Source organism: Mesoplodon mirus (assembly GCF_964341445.2).
Source record: "Mesoplodon mirus genome assembly, chromosome: 7".
In the NCBI taxonomy this organism is placed as follows: domain Eukaryota; kingdom Metazoa; phylum Chordata; class Mammalia; order Artiodactyla; family Ziphiidae; genus Mesoplodon; species Mesoplodon mirus.
Genome location: NC_138983.1, coordinates 109,256,028 through 109,271,102, shown reverse-complemented (window position 1 = coordinate 109,271,102; position 15,075 = coordinate 109,256,028). Strand labels below are relative to the sequence as shown.

Here is a 15,075-nt window from a genome sequence, read left to right as displayed (position 1 = left end):
TGTGCTTACATAGTTTATTTTTAACGTAATTTAAAATACAGTGTAAACATACATTAAAGATACTGTGGCAATTTAGATATGGAATAACATGAAGTTATTTACATGTTTGTATATGTATGCGTGCATATATATACATGAAGTGCAGATAAATACAAGACACTACAAAATAAACAAAAAATTCAATATGATAATTTACTGACAATCATTTTCATCATATTTATTACTTAATTTGTTATGTTAATGGCTGCAGACAAATTCCTAATACGAAAATATGTCATCTAAATATTTAGCTTTTATATAAACTATAGTACCTCAAATTTAACAGTATATAAATAGGATTCGAATTAAAAAACAAAACAAAACAGAACAAAAAAGAACAGTCATCTTCCCTGACACACTCCTTATTTACTTGTAAAAGCTTCAGCTCAGAGTTCAAAAAGACTCTTGAAATCACAGCCCTCAATATGTGATATCTCAGCTTTTAAGCATACATCATGACTGAAGATACAACGGCAGATATAAAATCTCTAACCGCCATATAAAAAACAATGCACAGTTTTAATCTAAGAGGCAGTGGATTCAAGTCCAGGTTGGGCTCTGGAAGGGTAAAGACCATGGGAAACATTGCCAAGAGATGGTAAAAGGGGAGAAAGTGATCATCTAATTAAGGTGGGGTAGGCACCCTCCCCAACACTGAAGGTCCTCACGTGGCCCTGAACATGACCATCGTGGATGATGGAGGATATTTATGCTTGTGATAACCGTAAATGGCCCTGCCTTTTGAGACTCCTCAGCAAGCACACAGAATCCATTTTCTCCCTATGGCACCAAGAAAGGAATGTTCAACCTCTGAACTTGGCATCTCTCCCATGAGTGCCAAGGAAAGAGTACAACCTGTTGGGTTCCCTAAGTCATGAAACAGCTTCTAAACTTTGGTCTAGAATATGCACATCAGTTTTCTGTCTGTGGCTTGCTGTGAGTGCTATCAACTTATTTGACATCTGTTATTTAAAACAGTGAATGCAACTACCTGAAAAAAAGTGAAAAATCCTATTCGTTGATCTGATCCTCTAAAAGTCCATGTCATTCCTAAGTGTGAATTTGTCTGAGGTCACTACCACATAGATTTGAGGCACAGAGATACTGGTGACAACAAACGGATACAGTGAATATGGTTAGGAGATGTGAGACTCGTTGAGAAATACCTGAATTAAGTCTGTGGATCAACGGGAGACAGGCAGGATACAGACTATTCAGAAGTTTATTGAATAGACTATTCACCTGGAAAAAGTGTTTTGATTTTGGAAGGTAACCAAACAAGGTAGGAGGAAAAAGTAAATAGCAATTTCTACCCTAAGTGGGAAACTTTTACTAAAGAGAAAAGTAACTTCTAGACAATAATCATGTCTCTGCCTTTTTCTTTACCAGGAGATATGACTTTCGGGTCCAATTCCCTGATGTTAGGACATAGTAACAGCTGCAAATTACAAATGTATTGTAAAACCAAAGAATAAAATCTCTTCCTAAATTGGTCCCCCTCCTCTAACTTCAGTCAATAGAGTACAAATCAAGATGGGGTTCTAAATAATTAAGGCATCCCAAATACATAATTGGGGGGCATACTAAAAATTGAAGTTGTTTGAAGAAAGGCTCCGAGGGACTCTTCTAAATCAGCATCCATGTGAATGATATCCTCTGCACATCAGACACGGACAGACCTGAAGATGAGGCTGGGAGTGAAGAGGTCAGCAGGTGCTGTCTCCACAGGACTGCAGGGCCAGATTTAGTTTCCTTACATCATGGTGGAGTTTTAGGAGGCATGCCACAATATGTAAAGTCAATCATCACAGAATAGGAATAAACTCCAAATCATTATGTCTCTTTTCCTACTTTTGCTATTTGAGAACCTGGATAGTTTGGGATTGTAAGGTGCATTTAAACAAAAATCTCTACCCTTCCTGAAACAGCCATCAAATGAGCCACTGTTGGGAAGCCTGATTATGGCCATTCACAGTGCAAGGCACAGAGACCCAACACAACTGGTAAAACCACTCTCGTCTAACAAGGATAAACGACACTTTCTCATACTTCACAGATTTAGAGGAATACAAAGATTATTTCACTGATCAGACATTTACACACAACAGAAAAAGCCTTCAGTTAACTGACTAGTTCCTGTAAGTTGGAGGCATTAGAGCACAACAAAAGTCACCTGTAATATACATAAAAGTTTTGTACTCGAGGATTTTTTCACATAACAGATGAGATGATTGACTTGGACTCATCAGTCTCACTCTCATACTGATTATACTGTCAGCAGTGATTAGGACACCCACGTTGTGTGTTTCAAAGGTGTGCATGTGGCAGTTCTAACATATCTTTACTATGTCTCTGAAAAGCTAAGGTTTCATTATTGAAACACTGTTATCATTTCAAATGTGATCCTCTTTTAGTGACTGGCGTTACCTTCTTGTGTAATTAATATTCCATGTGATTTAGAGTATATATCCTGATTTTCTCAATGCTCATAAATACTTTTTCTGTTGGAAACATTTGTAGGGAAAAGCGGCTTCAGTCTCTCCCTAGCATATGGCCATGACTTGCTTCCACACACAATCAATATGAAGAAAAAAGACTATCCTCACAAATCTGTAAGATTAAAACTTCAAACAAAAGCACAATTTGAACAAGCATTTTTGTATCTTGTTTCAAAAAAGGGACTGTATCAGGTCCCTTTATTATTACTGCCATAATATATGCCTCACGATGAGAAAGGAGAGGGGCCTCACACCCATGTCTTTAAGAGCAAATGCTTTCATTCCCCACTGAGCATCTGTGGAATTAGCTCACAGACAACTCAGAGGCAGGAACACTCTGGCCTGTGTTAATATAAAATGAAGGCTGAGATTTCTCTATGCAGCAGCAAGTGAAGTAGGACTCTGAATCACTTTTTGGAGTCAAGTTGGTCTTTGAAAGAAAATCAATTTGTCTTAAGAGGCTCTAATTTAGTAGGATGCCAGATGCTTGCAAGGGTGCTTGAACTGAGGGTGTTGTAGACTAAGGGACTGGTCCACTAGAGAGATTACCTCTGTTCCAGCAGAGGGTAGTCAGGGTGTCAGCAATGCAATTACTATTACTAAGGGCCACCAAGGATCCAGAGACCAAGAAGCTCTAGCAACACAAAATTATAGTGTAAAAAATCAACACTAGCAGGTAAAAAAAAAAAAAGGAGACAAATGTATCAGATTATTTCATTATATTGCTAATTTTTACAACATTAAATATTTTTTATTCCTTTATTTCAATGCACTGATATTTTTTTCTGGTTGTGATTCTGCCTACTTTATTCTCTTTACCTTTAAATCCTAACCCATTATTCCATTTTTAATTTTAAAAGCATAAATTCTCCAAGGCATAGTTGTATACTTGTGTGTGTATAATTTAACCTATTGACTCTAGAAATGTTCATTTAAAGTAGAAGAGATTGAGATTACAGATCATAATATCACGTAAAAAGAACTGTCTACAGTCAATACCTGAGTGTCTGTACAGTGAAGAACTCTGAAGTAAGAAGTAAAATACTGTGGCCAAGGGCGCCAGTGCTGTGGCAGTTGATGGCAGGGAACCAGCTTTTTGGAATCTTGAGAAGAAAGGCTCTTTGCCATATGCAGATACGTATAGAAATAATATGAGGATTATTAAAATAGAAATAATAGAAATAATGATTGATGAATGATCAGATGTTAATGGTAAATATAAATCGATAGTAAACACCTATTTCTATGCCCTATAAATTCAGTGAAATTCCTAATAAAGGCTGTAAATTGAAAGGCATAACAGAAAATTATGTATGACTTTATTCCTGCTAAAGATGATGAAACAATTTCAATCTCTGGTTCAAAATAATTTAAGAATCTTGTACCTTTATGTTTAGATTATGTTTCAACTAAGCATAGACTTTAGAAGGCATAGTGTCCCTACCACTGTCTTAAAACAGCATCTGCATCATTTGTAGGACAATTTCTCAAAAGCCAAAATTAGATATCAATAAAATACTTCGACACTTTACAGAGTTACAAGTAGAATTTAAGTTGTATGCCTGTGTACTGCACTTTTACATTGTTTTCCTATTACTGTAATTATACATTTGTGATACCCCTATAATGCTACTAGCAGAGGATATGTGCATATGATTTATCAGTATTTATATGTTAATGGAATAAAATTTCATAAAATCTCAAAGTTATAAAGATAGTTTTACACATCCTCTAAACCAGGGGTCAGCAAACCATGACCCATGAGTCAAATCTGGCCTGTCACCTGTTTGTGTATGGCCCATCAGCTAAAAACATTTCTATTTTTAAATAGAATTTTAAAAGTCAAAGAAGCTTAATACTTCATGACACGTGATACTCATCATTTTCAGTGTCCTGAAAGAAAGCGGTATTGGTACACAGCCACAGCCGTTTACATGTTGTCTATGGCTGCTTTTTGCTGCAATGGCACAGTGGAGTAGTGTGATGGAGACCACATGACCTGTTAAGCCCAAAATATTTATTATCAGGCCCTTACAGAAATAGTTTGCTGAATCCTGCTCTAAGCCCAGAGAAGGCATTTGGAATGCTGGATAGAATGTTTACAGTGGAATCAGTGTATGACCTAATTTGGTTTCATTTACAGACATCATATACATTACTCATTACTGCTTTTGAATATTATCATCTACTTGGTAAACAAATAAAAATAAACCTATGTTAAAAAAACTCCTTATTTCCTTGAAATGTTTAGGACCAGCAAAACAATCATATATAAAAGCAGTATAGTTTTAAGAAAAATAATAAATGAACGATTTAAATTACATTTTTTAGTAATGATTTCAAGGTTTCTTAGAGAACACCAGACAGTAAAGGGTAGATTTCAAAAGTCTTATAGCAGATTTCTGGTTTCCAAATTTCTGGGATATAGTACTTAACACAGTATTTGAGATTCTATAATTATTATGAAAGAGACATTGTGGAGAGTTACTTTTCCAAAAAAAAAAGCGGGGGTGGGGAGGGGAGGATAAGCTATTTTAACATATGAAACTAGCCAAAATTAAAAAGAATGGCAAACAATTTAAACATTTTTTCCCTTTCCATTAATAGGGAGCTACATAGTCTGCTGGTGTAAAACTTGGTAGAAATTGACTGTTTTCATTTTAACAGGCTGATCCCCATATCTGTGTCAGATAAAATCATAGCACTTATTATTTGTTACCATGGATACCATGAAGATACTGCCATCCACTAAAAAGTATTAGAGGAAGACAACATAATTTTCTGGGACGAGTCCTGTTTTGCCTTCATAAGTTGCCTTCAACCATCCTGGTTCCACTGATGGGTACACTGGCAAAAATTAAAATACATAAAGAAATATCACTCAGTCAACATTAGCTTCAAAAAATTCTATACACAAATGGGTAAAAATCCACATCAGATTGTATGCATATATACTCAAGCTGTCAAAACAGTGTCACAGCACCTGTAAAGCTGGAAATGCCTGTTGCATTTATGTAATCAGTCACTCTCTCTCTGACACAGGGGAGGAAACTGGGGTCTAGAGGGATTTGATGTGTTCACTTGTACAGGTATGAGAGGCTGGACTTGATTCTGAGTTTCCTGGCTTCTACTTTAGACTCTTTTCGCTACACCACTCCTTCCTCCTCCTCCCCATGATGATAAACTTAAGCAAAGGGAATGGGTGTACTTACCATTAGAAAATATCGCTCCCTGTGGGAAGGAAAGCTCATGGCTGTGCTCTGCTTTACAGGAGTACATGGCTTTGGCTTGGCTGAAAGAGCAAAAGACAATTTGTGAAAACCACAATGCTCAAGTATATTTATACTTAAAACTATTCTTAAAAAAAGATACTGGTTTTAGTTATAAGTGAAGCATGATGTACATAATGTGCACATGTAAGTGTGCATAAGTGCATTTCACAAAGTGAACACATTTGTGCAACCAGAGAACACTGACAGCACAACCCGAAGCCTTTCTTGTGCTTCCAGGCAATGCCCCCAAGGGTAATCACCTGACTTACAACAAACAAAATAAGCTGGTTTTAAAGAACGCTATTATTTGTTAGTATTCTGCTAAATAGGCTATTTTTCAGCTCTACAGAGGTTCTTAGGTACCTTAAAGCCCTATTTGTTTATTTGCTACTTTAATTTCAGACTATCAGAGGTGAGATCCACAAATTAAAAGTCTATAGGGTATGGTAAATAAACTAAGTGGGCATGAAATAAGAAAAACAATAGGATAAGTTGATGATAAATGGCAACCAACAACAGCCTCACTGTCAGGGAGACATGGGGACATGTCTTTGTAAATCAGAGTATATCCATCTCTTAAAAAGGGAAGCCAGCACTCAGCTCTGACATCTGTTCTCATATGGGAGTTCAGGCTCCAAGTAGCCAGATACTCTGTATTTTTAAGGGAAGCCAGAATTTCAGAGTTTTATATGAGAGCTGTTTCAAACCATCTGAGCCAACACTGAAAATGCCATCATCTGAGGAGGCTAATCAAGTCACCAATGAAGTCGCCTTTACTCTGCAACATCCAATGACCTGACTCCACCTACTTCTCACCATCTCTACCACAACCAGAGTCCAAGCTAAGATCGTTTCTGGCATAGCTCACTGAACGGCTTCCTAACTTCCTAAATCCTCTGGGCTTCCTCTTCTCTCCCCTTGCAATCCATTCTATACAGAGCAGCCAGAGGGTAGTTTGAAAGGTTTTGATGATCACATGATGATCACATGATTTCCCTGAAAACAACCCTGAACTGGTTCCCAAATCTGGCCTCCATACCATATACAATCTGGCGCCTGCCAGAATTTCCTACATCTTTTGTACCTGCCTCTACTCACCTACTATACGTCAGTCACACCGGCCCTCTTTCTCCTCCCAAAACACGCCAAACCCATCCCCACCTCAGGGCTGGCTGGGCCTCGCTCTGAGATATTTTCTTGATCTTCACTCGGCTATGGCCCTCTAGTTTATCTTAAATTTCTTGAGTTTCACTGAAGGCCAGGTCTTCCCTGACCACACACTATAAAACAGCTGCCCAGGAAAGTCTCATATTCTCCAGTTTAAAGTCTGCATGGTATTCTGGTGCCATTGTTGATATTTGTTGTCTTCTCCCCCAGTTAGAATGTAACCTCTGTGAGCAATGCCTGATGCTTAATAGTAACTCAGTAAATATTTGCTGAATTAATGAGTTAAAAAAAAGGGAAGATGCTCTGGACTCTTTTTCTACAGGATAAGGCCTCTTAAAGATTCAAGGCATCTTGTCTTTCCTCCCTGAGGTCCCAATCAATACTTCATCTGCAAAGAAGCATCAGCAGTATTTGCCATCTGAGGCCCTCAAAGTAACAGTGTTACATTATGATTACATTTCTCTATTGGAGCTAGACCCTGGGTCTTATCTCTAAACTTCCAGAATGAGGCTAGGTCACTTAAACTAGGGTTCCCAAGTGGCTACCTGAAGATGGGAAAGCTTACAGAGGAAAACTATGGCCCCGCCCCCAGAGTCTATTTCATATGAGGTGAGTCTCAGGCTGTACTTTCAGAAACTTTGCTAGGAGAGTCTGCGGTAGGCACACAACACCACTTCCCAATGAAACATGGTCTAAGGAAAAATTGATGAAGTGGAGGCACCCAGAGAAGGACAAGATATTACACTAAAGAACAGCCATGTGCTCACATGTACATGTGAACGTGTACACATGGGTGTGTTGGTTGACATGGGTTGGGGGTGCGGGGAGAGGATGCTACCAAGTTATGAAGACTTCTGAGAATCAGACTATGGTGATCTTATATAGAAATGATACTAGTTTTTCCTATAAATCTTCTAGTCAAGTATAGACATTTGATCTGATATAATTTGGTGTAACTTGATCTAATTTGATATGATATAATGTGATCTGATATCTGATATAATTGAGGGTTGCAGAGCCTCTTCTCTAAAAATATGTAAAGATTTTTTAAAAAGTCAAATTTTCTAGCAGCAGTGATTTCCACCAATAATTACTGTCTTATTACTTTGAATCATTAAGATAAATTAAGGCATGCATAAGGAAACAAATTCCAGAGTTATAGAAATGATTAAGATATAATAATCCTTGCAATGACATAATTTTTCATATACTTTAAAATGCAACCAAATATTTATATTAATATTTCAGACATGAGTGTTCTCCTTATAGTTTTTTATGGGATTGGATGGTGAGGGAACGCATGCAGAATAATTACATCGCTAAATAAATGGATACTGTTAAATGTGTCAAAATACACAGCACAAAATAATATCTGTCATGACTTTTCAATTACCTGTGCATGTGACTAGACAGGTATAATTTTCTTCTGCTGAGCTCTGTAACTACAGGTGTTAACTCAGCAGAGAGCTTTGATGATTTAATGTAGAATTCTGTGTCAGTGAAGTTTTCTTTCCAGGTGCTAATGCTTCTTCTGCCTTGGTGTATTGAAGAAGATGTGAAAATAACACTGTCACCTATTGAGTCTCTGTTCACAAGATTCTAATATCCTTTGAAAAGGATTTTGAGAATCCTGCTTCCTATCGCATTGGAAAGTAAGGTAATGATGCTCGCTGTCCTGAAAGCCATTTCTTCTCTTATCATTTGGAAGATGATCTGTTCACAAGCCCTATTCCTAATTCTAAACCCTGCCTAATGCTGATGAGTAGACTTAAAGGTTTAACAAGGTCAGTGTGCAAAATTCTCAATACTCATCTTAATGATAAGCAAAATAAAAAATTCACCAAATCAAAATTGATGTAATGTTTTCTGAAGGGCCACTTAACAATGTTAAACACACATACACACTCACTCTCTCTCACACACATTTTTTGTATGCTGAGAATTTCACTTCTGAAGGGGGTAGGAATGCCCTTCTGAGGGGAGTAGGAAGATATAGTCTAAAAGGTGCCAAAGCAGTAACATACAGAAAAACTAAAAACAAACAAATCACCACAATCTAATTACTCATCAGTAGAGGATTTAATAAACAAAATACACCAAATCCAATGAATTATTAGGTAGCTACTATGAATAATGCTATAGAAGAAAACATGACATGAAAAAGTGTCAGCATGCAAGGTAAAAATTTTACAGAAAAATTAGTCATTGGCAAGACCTCCAACTGCCTATGACAATTCGCAATAAACGCTTATAAGTAATGCAATAAATGCACATTTGCGTCTTAGTCACTGGTTGGAGATTTCTTAAAATTAGTTATATTACTCTTTTCTTAAGTTTTTGCCAACAAATATGGGCTGTTTCCGGCTTGGATGTCTGCGTATTGGATTTCTCAATGCTAAAAATCTCTTACACGAGCTTGTAGAGTCAAAGTTGCTTGTGTCAAAAACAAGAATATTGCAACTCCATTAAAAATGGAGTGAAAAACTGAATAAAAAAGTCTTTTTAGGTTAAAATGTGTATTTTATCTATTTGCCCAACAATTCTGTTGAGCATGTACCATCTTGGGCACCATGGTGGGAACAATACCATGAACACCACCTTCATGGGTCCTTTTCTGTGTTTATCACAGAGGAGCGGTTCTCAAAGTGCAGTCAAGGGAAATCTGGAAGGAGGGGTAGGTGGGACCCTGATAGGCACTACTCTGACAGCTAATGGAATGTGTATGAGAATCCATTTATTTCCTATTATGCCAGATATTAAGGAGATCTGCAGAAATGTAAAATCATGCCAGTTCCTGAGGTCCTGGCAGTGACCATCATTAAGGGGTAGAAGCTGACTGCAGCATGGCAGGTTACGGCAACAGCAGAGGAGGGGGCTTCTGTGTGGCCCAGCTTAGGGGAAGATAAGAAACAACTCCTGTTGTCTTAAACACATTAGAAATGTGGTCTTTGGAAGAGGGAAGAGATGGGAAGGCAAGACCCTGTTATGACTTGGGGGTAGGCACATAAACTGTCTGACTTGGTTTTACAAGAAAAGGGTGACCCCCGCCTATGCTGGGGGACTTGTGATCATCCAGGGGACTTGAGTCATATAATGAGTTTGGATTTTGAAAGGAAACCTGCATATTTCCTTGGTCCATCTTCTTTATGTTGAAATGAAGGCCAAGAGAAATGAACATTATGGCAGAGTCAGGCTAAGATCTACATCTCCTGATTGATAATCTAGTGCATATCTGGTGAATCCACTTAAATATCATTTGTAAAGTCTCAAGATAATGTCACTGAAAAATCACTTCTACTATTAATAATTGTTGACTGTTAATAAGAGTGAATAATCACACCTACTTCTTGCTATTGTCACCCATTAGTTATGAGCTTATTTTTGTTAAATAAATTCATAAACATTTAAAAATTTTCTGTTTAAATTTCTAACACAAAAAATATTAATAGATATAACCCACATAAACAAAAGCTCTTTGGAGGTCCTCAAAAATGTTTTTAGTTGTATAAGTTGTTTGAGAACCACTGTCAACAGGTAAGATTAGATGGCTGTGCAACAATATGTGGTTATCTTAAGGTGGCAAAATGAGAGGTGGCTTTTATTCACTTTTTTAGTTTATCAGTATTCTTTATATTCCCTAAAAAAAGAAAAAAATGTTATTTTTAATAACCATGGCTTCCTTTGTCTTTCTTATGTGTGTCACAGTGCTTTATCTTATGTATGTCTTACATGTGTCAGTGTGCTCTGAACCAATGACTTAAAGCCTTTTAAAAACTCAAATTTGGGCTTCCCTGGTGGCGCAGTGGTTGGGAGTCCACCTGCTGATACAGGGGACACGGGTTCGTGCCACGGTCTGGGAGGATCCCACATGCCACGGAGCGGCTGGGCCCGTGAGCCGTGGCCGCTGAGCCTGCGCGTCCGGAGCCTGTGCTCCGCAACGGGAGAGGCCACAGTGGTGAGAGGCCCATGTAACGCAAAAAAATAAATAAAATAAAATAAAATAAAATAAAAACTCAAATTCACTAAACGAGAAGACTTTGCTGAGCTTTGTTTTGGTGTTTTGTGATTATAAACAAAATATTGGTTTTAAATTATAATAATAGAAAATGTGATTGTTTGTAATGGGCCAGGTACTCAATTATTAATTAATTCTAATTCTCAATTCAACCTTCAGAAAATATTGGTACAGCTTGCCTAAATTATATTACTTTAAAGTGGATTTCCCCACTGCCCAAGTATAACTCACTGAGACAGAGCTGAAAGCTTTAAAGGTGCTGTTTTCCACAGGCCTTTGGAATCGTGAGACAGAGCCTAGTGACATTTGGCTCTTGAGAGCATTTTACAAGTTAAGAGAAACAAGTATAAAATAACTAATGTCTGCTTAGGGTCACGCTAAGTACCATGACATTCTTCTCTATTCCAGTGGTTCTCAAACTTTTTTTTGTACCTAAGAATCACTTGGGGAAGTTGTCAAAAATATATATTCTCTGGGCCTCAGTCTCAGATACTATGGTTTACCGAGTCTGTGGCAAATTCAGGAATATTCATTTTAACAAGTCTGGCAGGTTAAGTTCCCTTGCAGAGGGGCCCTTCCCACTCCACTGAACCTGATTTCTTAAAGATTTCCAGTGACGTCTTAGAGGTTAAAACCAGTGCCCTCCTCTCATGAGCTCCTTGACTTTTTGGTAGCTTCTACCACACTGACCTTGCTTCCTCCTTGTGATGATTCCTCCACCTTCTTATTTGCCTGACCCTTAAATGAAACCATTCCTCAAAGACCAATGCCCAGCCACTTTACCTTTTCCCTCAGTAAGCCCCATCGCTGGGTAAGCGCGCCTTCATCTATACAGTATAACTGCTGTGCAGAAGTTTCTGGCATCAAACTTCATGCTCTCTCCTGGTTCCAGCTGCAGGTTTCTAACTGCCTCTCAATGGTCCTCAGGCTCCTCTAACACTGGGGCCAAAATGTTCCTTGCTCCTCTACATACTCTCATAAACTAAGCTCAGGAGCTAAATTAGCAACCACTCTTTCTGACAGTAAGTCTCGAAGACTTGGAATCTTCTTTACCTGTCTCTCATTCCCAGTATCAAAGCAGTTGCTCAATCCTAGTTCTAGCCATAAAATTCTCCTTACAGTTTTTCATGCTTTTGTTAATGCCCTAATTAAGGTCCTTAAAATATCACCAGTTCCACCTTAAATGGTTCTCTTCCCTTCAACAACCTCCTTGAAAAGCCACTTGAATGATCTGATCAAGTGCATCACTGTTTAGATCACCTCTTTGCTCAATGACTCTCAGAGGCTGCAGTGAATCCAGAGGTGTTATTTTTCTGTTGCTCAAGACTATCCACTAAAATCTCCCAACTGGTCTCTTTCTCAAATGTGGCTAGTCTCTCTACCACCCACTAACAGTTCTATCATTCTTCAAGGTCCAATTCAAGAGTATCCTAAGTTCCCTAGAAGGAAAGCAAAATATGCATTGTAGGAGGTTAGTAAGGGAAATACCCTCAACTTCTGTTGTTTAGTTGTATTCAATGGTACAAAAGGATTTCAAATGACTGTTAAGAGTTAATGTTCAAGTACCAAACACATATTAATTAGAGGCTTGACGATCTTAAGCAAGCAGTTTCAATAATAATAATTATAACAATATTAGTTATTATTGTAGAGACCGTCTATGGAGAATTTACCATGTACTTCAAATACATCACTTTGTACACTGACAACAATTTGTCGGAAACAGAATTGTGACCTTCATTTTATAGATAAAGAAAATGGACTTCCCAGAATTCTGACCAAGATGGCAGAGTAAGAGAACATGGACCTCACCTCCACCCATGAACGCATCCAAAATACATCTACATGTGGAACAATTCTCACTGAAAATGAATTGGAAACTGGCAGGAGGACTCCTGTACAACCAAGAAAGATACACATGGAATTGAGTAGGAAGGGAAGAGAAGCATTTGGGTCAGGATCTGTACCCCTGGGAGGGAACTCAGAGGAAAAGAGAGATTAGACAGGCAGAGACCTATCCTGGGAAGTGAGCGATACAAGCCCCAGGTTGGGTGCCCCAGTCCTGAGGGCCTATGTGGGGGAGAAAAGTGCCCTTGGCTGGTTGGAGGACCAGTGGTACCAACAGGAGGGCTGTGGGAAGCGTGGATTCCTCTTGGGAAGAGCACATGCACACTGGCTTTTCCCCTGGCAGGGCGGAGAGAGGTCGATCCTAGTGGCTGCTGGGTTTCTGGCAGCTGCCTCACCACATGCACCCCAGCTCAATCCCAGCCAATGCTCCAGCCCCACAGACTCCACATCACAGTGCAGCACTGGACCTGGGACAACAAGGACTAGGGAGAAGACTTGACTGTGGGATGCAGAGGTGACCCGGTGCCAGGGCAGAGCCTGGGTGGGGCAGTGGCAGCCATTGGTGGCATTTACTCAAGCAGTGCAGCAGAAGCGACCCAGATCTCTGACGGTGGCTACTCCACGCTCTGTGTGTGTGTGGTGGCCCCCCATACACACAGAGAGTCCGTGTGCATCCTGCCTGCCTTGCGGAACAGTTCTATGACATGGTAGGGGCAGCAGAGGTCGGGACAGTGATTGGCTGTGAGGCATGAAGGTGACTTGCACCGGAGGCTGTGTCTGAGCAGAGCCATGGGCACCTGCACAGGCAGTGCATCGGACCTCTGTCTGCAGCTGAGATGAGCTGAGAGCCTGCATGGGCCCCACCTGCTTTAGCACTTCCCCCTCTGGGGCAAGGGTCCTGGTGCAGGGAGAGGGAAAAACACACACTTAAAGGGAACAGAGCCAGTTCAGGCCATACCTTCAGGGCTTCTGCTCCAGCAACGTGGAATCAGACCCTGTCCCTGGTAGGACAGTGACAGTCGCTAAGCAGAGGCAAAGCCATGCCTCACGTCCTGTGGAGGCTCTAGTCCCTCCAGCACCAGCCACACCCCCTACCAAGGTGACAGCTGTCTGCACAGCCTGAGAAAAGATGTGACTTGCATCTATATCAAATCCAGCTCTTTCACCAAAGTCATTGGGCAAACACAGTCTGTATGGGGACATTCCCACATAAGACCACCCCTTGAAGACCGCAACAGGTAACTGTTTTACCTAAACTGATAAAGGCAGACAAAGTTAAGCAAAATAAAAGGGCAGGTGAAAAGTTATGACACTGTCCACAAGTGCTGCGCACTGACTGACAGAGAAGACTTAACCTTCAATGTATCATTGAGTGAGCTCTAAGTTTATGCTGACAACTATTAGAAGTGGATTTAGAGTATTTGGAATGTAAAAGCATATTGCAAATGCACAGGTTGATTGTTGAACATCTGAGTAAGCTTACTGTATAACAGAGTAATTAATTTACTGTCATATTCTGATTTACTTCATTAATATCTTGCTGTCTTAAAGGTCTTAAAAGATTATCTCTGATTCCAGTACTTGAGTTCTTAAGATTGTTTAGAGCTTCCTAATAAAAGGGCTCCATCTAGTGGATCAATTCAATCATTTAGCAAGACAGACAGAAGTAGCAAGGTTAAATCCCTTACACTAAGGCCTAACAGTAGTGACAGTCTCAGAGAGATCATGTTTGCTCTGACATGCACAGTGCTTAGTTTTCACCATGCCTTCATAAAAAGGAAGAAGGTGAAGATGTTACAGACAGAGGTAAGGTACATGCAAGTACACTGGGATTTGCTGTATAAATGCAAGGCACTGACCATCATCCTAGTAAGATACCAAAGCGGCTCTACTCTGTGGAGTTAAAAAACACTAACATAGGAGCACCCTTGCTAAGCTTTGGAAAAAAACAGAGTTTGAAGGTTACTGTTATCGCTAGTAACTAGGACAAAGCCCAATATTGTGTAGGTGCTTAAAAAATGTTTGCTGAGAAAGTTCACATACTTTTTTTTACATGGTCAATAAAAGTTCTATGGTTGAATAACTTCTAAAAGAACTACATGGTAATACTTCAATTATATGTGATTCCTTTCTTTCACAGCCTCAATTAGCTGGATATGGGAAGCTCAAAATTTCCTCAGTACATCCAAAAAAAAAAAAAAAATCAATGTTTGTCCTTCAAGTGTTCTCACTTATA

The 15,075-nt window shown here is 39.2% G+C and overlaps 1 protein-coding gene across 2 annotated transcripts in view; it reads right to left on the bottom strand.

The window, feature by feature from the left end:
* Positions 1-3,839: 3,839 nt before the first annotated feature.
* ARHGAP42 (Rho GTPase activating protein 42) overlaps positions 3,840-15,075 on the bottom strand; it is a gene marked incomplete at its 3' end in the record, with an annotated part of 295,173 nt that continues 283,937 nt past the window's right edge. For both annotated transcript variants that reach the window (XM_082626591.1, XM_082626592.1), the window contains 2 exons: positions 5,750-5,829; positions 3,840-5,384 (listed from right to left, as the gene is read on the bottom strand). In XM_082626591.1, coding sequence (XP_082482717.1) covers positions 5,296-5,384; positions 5,750-5,829 — 169 coding nt within the window. The remainder of the gene's footprint in view (positions 5,385-5,749; positions 5,830-15,075) is intronic.